At 44.9% G+C, this 12,400-nt stretch overlaps 1 protein-coding gene across 6 annotated transcripts in view; it reads left to right on the top strand.

The window, feature by feature from the left end:
* The window catches only part of FGF1 (fibroblast growth factor 1), a 68,612-nt gene extending 56,556 nt beyond the window's left edge, over positions 1-12,056 (top strand). For all 6 annotated transcript variants that reach the window (XM_073355703.1, XM_073355706.1, XM_073355705.1 and 3 more), the window contains 2 exons: positions 8,109-8,212; positions 10,769-12,056. In XM_073355703.1, the coding sequence (XP_073211804.1) occupies positions 8,109-8,212; positions 10,769-10,963 (299 nt within the window). In that variant the 3' untranslated portion in view covers positions 10,964-12,056. The remainder of the gene's footprint in view (positions 1-8,108; positions 8,213-10,768) is intronic.
* The last annotated feature ends 344 nt before the right edge of the window (positions 12,057-12,400 follow it).

Here is a 12,400-nt window from a genome sequence, read left to right as displayed (position 1 = left end):
TTTTAAGGTCAGGCTTGACAAAGCCCTGGCTGGGATGATTTAACTGGGAATTGGTCCTGCTTTGAGCAGGGGGTTGGACTAGATGACCTTCTGGGGTCCCTTCCAACCCTGATATTCTATGATTCTATGAAATACTCACCAGCAACCACATACCACACAACAGAACCACTAACCCAGGAGCCTATCCCTGCAACAAAGCCCGTTGCCAACTGTGCCCACATATCTATTCAGGGGACACCATCACAGGGCCTAATAACATCAGCCACACTATCAGAGGCTCGTTCACCTGCACATCCACCAATGTGATATATGCCATCATGTGCCAACAATGCCCCTCTGCCAGGTACATTGGCCAAACCGGACAGTCTCTATGCAAAAGAATAAATGGACACAAATCTGACATCGGGAATCATAACATTCAAAAACCAGCCGGAGAACACTTCAACCTCTCTGGTATTTGCTCCAGGGTGATAAACAGTTCCTGGCTGTTGGGGAGAATGGTTTCTCCGCTTGCCTGTTGTGCGCTATCCTCCTCCTCCTCCTCCTCATGATCTTCCTCATCCCCAAAATCCTCATCCCTGTTGTGGGAGACTCCCCCCTTGCAGGTGGCCACAGACAGGGGTGGGGTAGTGGTGGCTGCACCCCCTACAATGGCATGCAGCTCATCATAGAAGTGGCATGTCTGGGGCTCTGAACCGGAGTGGCCGTTTGCCTCTTTAGTTTTTTTGGTAGGCTTGCCTGAGCTCTTTAATTTTCACACGGAACTGCTGTGGGTCCCTGTTATAGCCTCTGTCCATCATGCCCTTGGAGATTTTTTCAAATATATTGGCATTTTGTCTCTTGGAACGGAGTTCTGATACCATGGATTCGTCTCCCCATACAGCGATCAGATCCAGTACCTCCCGTTTGGTCCATGCTGGAGCTCTTTTGCAATTCTGGGACTGCATGGTCACCTGTGCTGATGAGCTCTTCATGGTCACCTGGGCTGATGAGCTCCTTATGCTGGCCAAACAGGAAATGAAATTCAAAAGTTCCCGGTGCTTTTCCTGTGTACCTGGCCAGTGCATCTGAGTTGAAAGTGCAGTCCAGAGCGGTCACAATGGAGCACTCTGGGATAGCTCCCCGTAGGCCAATACCATCAAATTGCGTCCACACTACCCCAAATTCGACCCGACAATGTCGATTTCAGCACTAATCCCTTCGTCGGGGAGGAGTACAGAAATCGATTTTAAGAGCCCTTTAAGTCGACAAAAATGGCTTCGTTGTGTGGACGGGTGCAGGGTTAAATTGATCTAACGCTGCTAAATTCGACCTAAACTTGTAGGGTAGACCAGGGCTCAGTAATAGACTTAAAGGTGGCAATTTTGCAACAGAAAAGCTTCAAAAACAGATTCCAACTGCTGAACTGGAATTAATTTACAAACTAGATACCATTAACTTGGGCTTGAGTAGAGACTGGGAGTGGCTGGGTCATTACACAAATTGAATCTATTTCCCCATGTTAAGTATCCTCACCCCTTCTTGTCAACTTTCTGAAATGGGCCATCTTGATTATCGCTACAAAAGTTTTTTTTCCCTCCTGCTGATAATAGCTCAACTTAATTAATTAGCCTCTTAGAGTTGGTATGGCAACTTCCACCTTTTCATGTTCTCTGTATGTATATCTCTCTTCTTACTATATGTTCCATTCTATGCATCTGATGAAGTAGGCTGTAGCTCAGGAAAGCTTATGCTCAAATAAATTGGTTAGTCTCTAAGGTGCCACAAGTCCTCCTGTTCTTTATGCACTTTACAGTGTGTTGGTCTCGGACAAGAGACCTTTAAAAAAAACCCAAAACAAACCCAAAGTGCTGCCTACTCTGTGTAAGGAACTAATGGTCTCACACAAAGATTAGTAAGTGAGAATAGGAGCTTCCCAGCACTCTTGGCTAGGAATATTCTCTCTCCAGACTACTAGCACTGGTTGCTGCTACCTTTCACCCCAGGCGTGGCTGCGTTTCAGAGGTCTAAATATTTTTGAAGTGCATTTTGAAGTTCTTCAGGATAAAAACTTTTGTACAGCTGTAAGGCATTATTGTTCATGCTTTAAATTCTCATGTTTCACTTCTTCCAGGTTCAAACCACATACTACTGTTATTATTGCTTTGTAAAGTGCTCCGGGATACCAAGCGTTATATGAAAAAACAAATTCTATGCTTCTCTGGCTAGAAGGGATGGATGTTTGGCTTCTTCAGTAGCTGACCATATTAGTCAATGGGGATCCCTCAAAGCATTTTCCCTTGCATCTATAAGGAACCCAGACTGTTCTGGATGAACAAGACCCCAAGGCCAGATCTGTGGATCTGACAAAGCTGTGCTTGATCCAGGACCCAAGAAGAACCACCTCCCTCCTTTCAGCTACCTTATTGCTTCCTCAGACTGGGGACCTAAAGTCTGCTCCAGGTTCCACTGGCAATAGCAAGTCTTTTGGGACCACACCACCAGCTGGAGATTGTTGGGGTGCAAAGCAATCCTGACATGCCTCCTCTGCCAGGAAGAGTGAGTAGATGGTGTAGAGCTGGTTATGCAGCTTTATGCCACCTGAGGTTCTCTTACAACAGAATAATCCCCAGTTGCTACCTTAAGAGAGCTTTCTGGCTGCTTTTCATGGACTGAGCAGTGCAAAGCAGCCAGATCAGGAGGGAGGGGGTAGTGGAGGATTTGGTCCCAAAACTCCAGGGGATTCCTCAGCCCGTAGCCCTTAACAGCTCACTGTTGAGCTAATCTGGAGCTCTACAGAATGACTGGTTCTGTTAAAGAGCATTCTGACATACTATAGAAAATAGCCGTGCCAGGGAAAAGAGGTGGACTTACATTCCAAGGAATCTGTTTGGAAGTTCTAAGCTATTCCGGTTATTATGCTTTCAAAATGCTTGGGAGGGTTTTTTTAAATAAATGCCAGACAGGAACTGGATGGGGAGATGGAGGCAGGGATGGGAAAAAGAATGAGTACAGCAAGCCTCTGTCTTAAGGTGGTCCAGGGTTTATGAATTGTTATGCTATGCTTTTCTTCATCAGACCACACTGTCTCAATGCACTGATTTCAAAGCAGGAAACTTTTCTGTTGCATGTGTAAACTCTGCTACTGAATATTTACCGGAATATAGCTGGACTACACACTGCAGCCGTATCTGGCTAACGGGTGGTGTTGGGAGAAGCCAGATGGTCTTTACAAATTCTAAGAAAAGCACTTGAAATAAAAACTTAGCGCTTTATTTTTTCCGTGAAAGCCAGTTTGGGGCAGAGTTTTAATTATAAATGCCATTCACACACACACACGCGCAAACAGCCTCACAGCAGATTGAACGAGGATGACCTCACTTTGAGTAAACATAGCAAGGGACGGGAAGTCTCTAACCTAGAATAAACTGGGCATGTAACCTTTCTCAAACCCCGCTCAGAAGAGGAGGTGGGAAAACAAACATGGGGGATTCTTTGGAAGGCAGGTTCATGCTCACAATATGCACAAGTCGAAGAGCTGAAAGTGCTGCCTGCACTGAAACAGACTTCTCTGTCATTTTGGCACTGAGATACTATAGCTGGGATTACCTCTGGGTGGCATTGCGGCCCCCTGTGCACAATTACACACACAGCAAGGTTTGAGTCTCACAGCAAACATCAAGTCACGCCCTTTGCCAAGGGGGGGACTAGGAATATACATTTTTTAAGCCTATAAACTGCTATACATTCCTTTAATATTAAGTGTCTGATCTAAGCCAACAAAGACAGAGAGGTTCTGGGCCCAGTGGCCAAATAAATTGACCTCACAAGTCTTCATAGGCACATGTGTGTAGCAATACAAGCTTATGATCTACAAGCAATCACACCTCAAGCGCTGGTTTATTTTGGGACTCAGCCAGTCATTTCTGAACACTTGTATCTTCAAGTGAAGACTGCAGACCCAAGCCAGTTCACCCAGCTGAACCCATGTTAAAGTTAGACATGCAGGGCTGGGAAGGGTGGGAAACACCTGGAACCAGACAAACAAATTTCAACCAAACTTTCATAAATTGGGTGAATCACTCTGTGCTTGAGAACCTTGTCAATCAGAAATCCTGGGAAGCCTGGGGCCAGGCAGGACAGGGGAGGTGGACAGTGCTGCTCGCGACCAGTGTTGTCTTTCCACCTTGTTTTATGTATTTTTACAATGCTAGATTTAACAAAGGTGGCAGTGATAAAACCTGCAGAACAGATAGGGCATGGTCAGCGGCAGTGCAGGCTTCCCCCAGCATGCCTCAGCCTTGAGCTGGGGACCACTTTTCCAGGTGAGAAGCAGTTCATCCTCTAGGCTCATTCAGCCTTTAGTCTGTCTGCTGAAGCTGCCAACAAGAGTGTCAATGCATTCCAACAGCAGTGGTGATTTTGTGAAACAGATATTTACCCACTACGAACTAGCATGTGGCAATCAACTAATTACCTAGAGGCCACCACATAGCGGCGACTTTTAAGTGCCAGACTCAGTCACTGCAAAATCAGGAACAGTTCTGGGAAATCTGTTACCTTCCCAGACCTTTGCCAGTTCCAGGCACCAAGAACGTGTATCCCTTCCTTTGATCCCTTCCTCCGGCAAGGAATCAGAGCAGGTTGCGCTAGAAGGAAATGGCCAGCTAATGTGGTGAGCTCTCCACCATGGTTCACTCATGATAGGCTGCTTACTCCCCTTCGCATGTCGCCAGTGCTGCTTGCTGAAGGATGTAGGTTTGCAAACCTTTGCCAGAAAGGAACTGAGTGTCAATGAGCTACTAAACTTGGACATCCTGATGAAAAATATTTATAGAGGAAACTCCTTAAAGGGATACATGCCAGTGGAATAACCCTGGGTACAGAGAACATTTCTGTGCACTGAAAGTTATGTGCTAAGCAGGTTCCATGCCTCTATTTTATACATACTTAAGTGGGATGAGAATTTGCCCAATAAAACACACCCTCAATGTGTAGGCAGGCTGGTGACCTCACCTGGCCCCTTTGGATGTTATTCATATGGCTGGTAGAAAGCACTGACTGACAGGGAGCAGCCAAGAACCCACTGAAGTGAATCGACTTGTTTCTCTTGAATGTTATGCTACCAGCAAAATAATTCACTCTGCTCAGAAGCAATAAGGTCATTCCCCAATGCCACGCTAAAAACAACGAGCCTCTGGTCACAAGAAAGCAAAGGGGAAGAGACGATCTGCAATTTATCAAGGCTTTCCTGCTGATAGAGCTAGTGGAGCGTGTGTTTGTATTTGCAAACGCTCGCCCTTGCATAAATCACAAACGATTTGGAATTTGGGGATTGTCCTCATAACTATCCAAACCTTTGGATGCTTCTCTGAGTGCAAACTTGGGTAGGAGATCTGCTGAGAATAATCCTTCTGGCGCTGCATCCAGGTCTAATTAGTCATGCCATCTGCAGCATCTTTCTTGCAATATTCAGGCAATTCTGATTCTGGAGATCGGACAAGGAAAGAAAACTTTGCAGACCATTTTGGACTCGTAAACGTGAAGTTCATGCTCAGTTCCAAAAATGGACAAAGGTTTGGGGCCGATTCTTAATTATTCTCTATTTTACCTAGTTCATGGTGGGGAGGGTTGAGAGGAATCCGTGCCTGGGCTCTTGCCCGCTTTTCCTTCCCAAACTACTTCTCTCTTCTTTTTCCCCATTCAGCCATGTTGCTGCCTGCTACCAGCCTAGAAATTTTACAGCCAGCCAGAGAGGACTTTGTTTCTGCATTGTGGGTAGATGCTCCCTCTCACTCTTGGCTGACTATTTTAATTATGTAGCAGCCTCTCTTCCTGTTTCCCTCTCTCCTTCCTAGTTTACTCCCTTTACCGGGTTCTGAGAATGCAGCATTGAGCAGAACATAAGCAGAATGGTGGTGTTCCAGCTCAAGGATGGGCCGAATGCAAAATCCCAATTTGAACAGAGCAAACAAAGGAGTCATAAATTACAGCAAATCTGCTCCCATCCAGTTTGCTAATCAAATATTATTTACTGAACAGTAAGTGCCTGATTAAAGGAACTGAGCCACAGTGGCAAAGGTTTCACAGGGACAAGGGCTTCTGTCATTTCAAGAGACAACATTATTTTTTTTACTTGCCAAAATGAGGCTAAAATAAAATAAGGAAGGAATCAGAAGTAAGAATCCCAAACTTGTCCCCCAGAGGCCCTGGATTCCCCCAGGTCACGGACACTATTTTATAATGTGTCTTTCCAGGGCAGAAGAAAGCTGTTTGGAGGCCAAGAAATTTGATGCTTCATGATCCTGATTTTGTAAGACTCTTCACATGATGAACACAATAGTTATTTGCTTGTTTTAAAGTGATGTTTCAATTATTCACACTAGAGCTGGCTAGAATATTTCTGCCTAGTTGTCCATCACAGTAGCATCTAAGTCTTCTATCTGAATGGAAAGAGTTTTCAAGAATGTGCCCTAAAGCTTGTTATCTATTGGATCCTCCTCCCTAGTGGAAATATATTTTTGAAAGATATGAGCATTGGGTTTTTAATCATTTTTGCCTAGACCATCACAGAGTGAACTAAGAAGAAAAGTAACCAGAAGGAAAGAGTGACCACACAGCTCAAATTGGAAGTTTAAAAAAAAAATGCAATTTTATGGAAGAGGACATCAAGTGTGGTATAGACACCAGGGCCTGCTCGCTGGTCCAGCACACCTCAGGCGATGCAAGAGGAATACACAGAGCTTCCCCCCTGTCAAAGTCACCAGTTCAAATCCAGTCTAGGTTGGTAGTGACTGAAAGTCAAAGTCTGGTGGTCTGTGTTGAAGAGATTCAGGGTCTCAGTCCAGTTCCTAATGGACAACTCTCCATGTCACATTCACCGCCAACTGGCGCCCTATTAGCAGTCTCAGTTGACAGGTCAGAGATTTAATACGTTATACCAGGGTTTCTCAAACTGAGACCCCTGAAGGTACTCCAGGGGGTCCGCAAGTCATGTCCAGGGCCACCGGCCCTGCTGATCAACTCCTTCCCCTCCCTCCCAGTGCCTCCTGCATGCCGCAGAACAGCTGTTTGGTGACATGCAGGAGGGAGCGGGGGGCGTGCTCAGGGGAGGAGGTGGAAAGAGGCAGGGAAGGGTGGGGGGACTTGAGGGAAAGGGTGGAGTAAAGATGGGACCTGAGCAGAGGGCTGGGGGGCTGCAAAAAATTTTAAATCAAAATGGGTGTCCTCGGGCTGCTAAAGTTTGAGAACCACTGCATTATACTATCCAGATCTTTCTTCAGTTGCCAATTGTTTTCTCTCTCTGTTTACATCATGGCGGGGCAGCTACCCAGATTATAGTATAAAAATGTGATCACTTGACATGCCTCCAAAAGGAGATATTTTCTAGGATGGAGGCTGACCTTTCCTACTTATTTAGTACCCCTCGTGGCTGGGAGAATAACTACACTTAGACATTAATAAACATATACCCAAAACATTATATGAATAAGAAACTTTTAAATAAAAAAAGACCTGGGGCTGAACTCTGCTCTCAGTTATATGTACATGAAACTGGAGTAACTCCATTGTCATTGGATTATTACTATTATTATTAGTGTTACATTAGCCCCAATAAGCTCCAACCAAGATCAAGGCTCTGCTGTGCTATGTGCTGTAGATGCACATGGTAAGAGACAGTTCTTTCCCCAAAGAGCTAGCACTCTTAATGGACAAGGAACAAAGGATGGGAGAAAAGATTATTACTACACCTATTTTACTGGTGAGGAGCTGAGGGGCAGAAAGCACTACGTGACTTGCCAAGGTCATAGAGCAGGTCTGTTAGGTAGAACTAGAACCCAGATCTCCTGAATCCGTACCCAGTGCTTTAAAAAAAAAGTCTACCTGTGATGTAAATAAAAGAAAATTTGGCCCTTCATTCCTAAAACATGGGGATGGGGATCGGAAAAAGAAGAGTTTACTGTTTCAGCGCTATACTGTCTCCCTTACAAACAGTTTCACCCTTATGGACAGGGACTTTGGATCAGTATACAATTCTTTCCCATTGCTAACCTTCCTAGAAGCATTGCCATATCTGTGACAATTTTTTTTTTTTGCTTTTATTTTTGTTGTTTTATTTTTACTTTCAGTTCAGCTGCAGCTAAGTGCGGAAAGCGTGGGTGAGGTATATATAAAGAGCACCGAGTCTGGACAGTTTTTGGCTATGGATTCCAATGGACTTTTATATGGATCAGTAAGTATGAGGTTGATGTGGTACCAGACATGGAGAGTTTTGAGGTTGGCAGAAATCTTGTAGCTCTGAGTAATGTAACCCACAAGCAACATTTAGTCTCTGTTTGTTATTTTTGCAGCTGGGTCACCACTCTTTACCCAACTTTATTTTTGGAATAAATAAATAAAAGCTTGTAAAGGTGCCCCAAAATATTTAACATATTATAGTTCATAGTTGGAAGCAGTAGCAGCATCATTATAGTGTCATTTCAGCTGCCAGTTTTCAGAGAGAGACTCTATTAGGAACTCTTGACCAAAACATCTCTCTTGCCCATAGACTGCAGAGAAATTTCAGCTGCTTTTCCCCGGGTGGCCACTGTCCTGTTTTGTAAACTCCTTTTTTTCAGGATGCATCACATCAGACTCTTCATTCTATGATGCAAATGTGACATTGTAGCTTAAAACTTCTCAACATCCTTGCTAGGTGAATTTAGTGCTTCGAAAAGGTACTGATTTGAGGTGAAGTTTTCTGTTCTCAGATTAAGTAAACCACAGGTAGCAGCATAGCTCCCAGCCACCTGCTTGCCCATTTGCCTCAGCCGTGATCTGCAGGGATCTGTATGAGGGAGAAGGTAGCAGTATCTCCAAGCCCATTCAAACCTTGGCCTTTCCGGTCATTCTCCCAATAAGACACTTAGTGCCCCATGTGATGTCTGTTAACAACTGACCTGAGATCACCCTAATTTTGGTATGACATACAATTGCTGATTTCTCTGTCAAGCATGTGCATCTGTCACTGGGGCCCTGCTCCACCTCACCTTCTTACCCCAGAAACTGAACAGAGTCCTCCAGGTGTGCTATCAGTGAAGCTTTATTTCAAGTCCCCTTCACCAGTATCACCAGGGTCCCCCATGCTCCCACCTATTTACAGTGTTTACCAAGCTTTAGGCCCTCTCTGCAGGACCTGAGAGGAGCAGAGGTCTTCTGAGTCTGAGCACTCTCTGTAACTAGGCCCCAGCTAGCCCTGTTCCTCCCTTCTCCCCTCTCTCTTTTCTCCCCTGGCACTTCCTTCCAGTGCCTCTGATCATTCCTGGGCTGATGGCCAATTGAGTTCATTAATCCTAATAATTTTTTCCTGGGGCACTAATTAGCTTCTAAGGGCTCATCTACACTATAGCCTTAGGTCGACATACGGCAGCTTACATCGAACTCATTATATCAGGGTACACACTACAGCCTTGCTCTCACCAATGTAACTGCCCTACTACACAGACATAACAACTCCACCTCCAAGAGAGGCATAGTGTGTATGTCAGTGCAGTTACAGTGACACAGTGTCCCTGCAGACACTGCGTTACTTATCTCTATTGGCCATCATTCTTGTCAAATTCACGGCTTGAGCTGTGAAATTGACAAGAAAGCCAGCTCCTGGCTCCCCAGCCTGGCTGCTGGCTGGTCTCCACTGGAAGCCCAGCTGCCACCCAGGCTCCTGGCTCAGGCTGACCCCTGGACTCCCCACAAGGAGTCCTGCTGCCTGTGGGGTCCCAGCTCCCTGCTCTGATCCGGGCTGCCATCCAAGCTCCCAGCATGCCACCAGGAGCATGGCAGCTGATTGGACTCCAGGCACGAATCTCCCTGGCTGGAGCCCAGCTGCCCTCCCTGGGCTCCCCTCTGGGAATGGGGCAGCCTTGCCAGGCTCCAGGCATGGATCTCCCCGCTGGGAGCCCAGCTGCCCTCCCCACGATCTTGGCTTCCTGCTCCACACTGGAAACATGGCTGCTAACACAGGGCATGTCTACACTTAAGATGCCCTAAGTGATGAAAGTGCAGGCTCCCTGGCGCACAACTGTAATCCCAGCTACTTGGGAGGCTGAAGCCAGCGGATTGCTTGAACTCAGGAGTTCTGGGCTGCAGTGGGCAATGCCATTTGGGTGTGCGCACTAAGTTCTGCATCAGTATAGTGATCCTTGGGAAGCTTGGGGTCACCAGGTTGCCTAAGGAGGGGTGAACCAGCCCAGGTCGGAAAAGGAGAAGGTCAAAACTCCCTTGCATTCTGTCACAGTGTCTCAGAGCTGGTGAGCGTTCAAGAAAGCAGCTTACAGATATAATTCCACAGCTGTAGCTAGCTACTTGGCAGCTGCAGAAAGAGTGGACCAATTGCACTGATTTCCATAGAACTGCACTACGGATTAATTGGGCCCCGGATGTGTAGGTGCTCAGGAGGTGGTGTGGGGTTCTTTGACAAAGGAACTGATTGCAGACAGGGTAGTGTCATAGCTCACTTGTAGCTGATTGAAATGCAGGTGCCATGAACAAGGTACTGTAGAGAAGTTAGCTACGCCAAGGAAGCCTACTTAGCACGAGCTTCCACCCATTTTAGGGAAGTGCCTGTTTTAAATGAACATTGTATTAACAGAAGAGAGTCAGATTTAAAAAATACAGTGGTCTTAAAGGGGGGTTTGGGTAGAGCCTCACGGCAAACCACGCCTCCCCAAGTCTAACTGAATCTAGATCACTGCACTTAGGAGCATGCTTATGCCATTCGCGCTCACCATGGATACTCGGAACTCTTTTTCAGCTGTTACCGAGTGAGGAATGCTTGTTCTTGGAAAGAATGGAAGAAAATCATTACAACACGTACACGTCTAAGACGCACGCAGATAAGAACTGGTTCGTTGGCTTAAAGAAGAATGGAAGCTGCAAACTGGGACCGCGGACTCACTATGGCCAAAAGGCCATCCTTTTCCTTCCACTGCCAGTGTCAGCTGATTAAGAGAAGTACCCAGGGTGCCATAAAATGACCCTGAGTCGTAAGCACCAACTACTATTCCTTCTCTCTCTCTCTCACTGGGCAGTGTGACAAAGAGCTTAATTTTAGATCCAGGAATTTTAAATCTAAACGCTTTAAAAATAAAATAGAGCTATTTAATTTTGCACTAACCAAGTTTAACGTGGAGGAGAGGAAAATACCTGTAGAGCAATGGGCAAGTTGTCTCTCCAATGCATTCTTGTTGACGGGTCTCCATGGTCCGACCTGCGCAATAGAAAGCATGTGTGAGGCACATTTGAGGCAAAATGTGTGCACTGAAAAATGCAAAATGACTCCATAGAATATGCATAAACTTGTGTTTCAAAGGGAACACCCAGGAAAGTTACTGCCCTAAATGCATGGCTTACTAGAACACTAAATCAAGAAGTTATTACCAGGGGAATATACACACCTAGAGAGAGGTGCATGATCTATATTCCCATAAAAGTGAAACTCCCCTGGAATACATAGGTATTTTAAAGCAATCTAGACAGTATCTAATATACACTTCAAAAAATTTAAAACTGCATCAGTATTCAATTTATCAACTGAAAGCATAGTCAAGAATTCTGCACATATCCTAATTGTGTGCAACTGAACTAACCACGACCCATACTCTTGAAAACTAGACATCTAAGCCAGCCATACGCTACTAATACTGCTATATTTCTTGTTAATATCCTTCATATGTAATTTGTATTTATTTATTAAGTGACTGTGTATACATTATAAAGAGTTCAAGAATATGAATTATAGGCAGTCAAAGCCAATTAATGTTATCTCAAGAAGGATGCAGATGGGATAAAGAGGGGTATGATTTTGACAAGAAAGTCTGGGAGAAAGGTCATGGGGGAAAGGGAAGTAGTCATGGAACTATATTACTGTAAAACAATTTATCATTTTTATTTTGCCCCCAAAGTGAATTTTCCATTTGAAAGCGTAGTTCCACTCTGAATAATAGAATTGTGACACTGTAAAAATGGCACCATGGGACTTCAGTGAGTTCCATATCACCATATGTGCTGAGTTTACTAATAAAGAGTTATTTTCTACCTGATAGCCCTGAAAACTCAGCCTGTGAGTTGACAGTCAAACTGGGTTCTTCCTTTTTCATGTATTATCACTAAGAATGAAAGCTCTGCTGGTCACATTCTCCCTTCATTGACACTTGTGTAAACTCATTGACTTGGTTTGCATAGCTGTAACTTGACTGGAACATAATACACATCACCATTTATAAAAGCACAGGAAGAAACAGAATCCAGATCACTCTTCTAAACTAAAAAGAAAAGGAGTACTTGTGGCACCTTAGAGACTAACCAATTAAGCTTATGCTCAAATAAATTGGTTAGTCTCTAAGGTGCCACAAGTACTCCTTTTCTTTTTGCGAATACAGACTAA

This window comes from Lepidochelys kempii, chromosome 8 (genome assembly GCF_965140265.1).
Source record: "Lepidochelys kempii isolate rLepKem1 chromosome 8, rLepKem1.hap2, whole genome shotgun sequence".
Lineage (NCBI taxonomy): Eukaryota > Metazoa > Chordata > Testudines > Cheloniidae > Lepidochelys > Lepidochelys kempii.
This window is presented reverse-complemented; position numbering and strand designations above follow the sequence as displayed.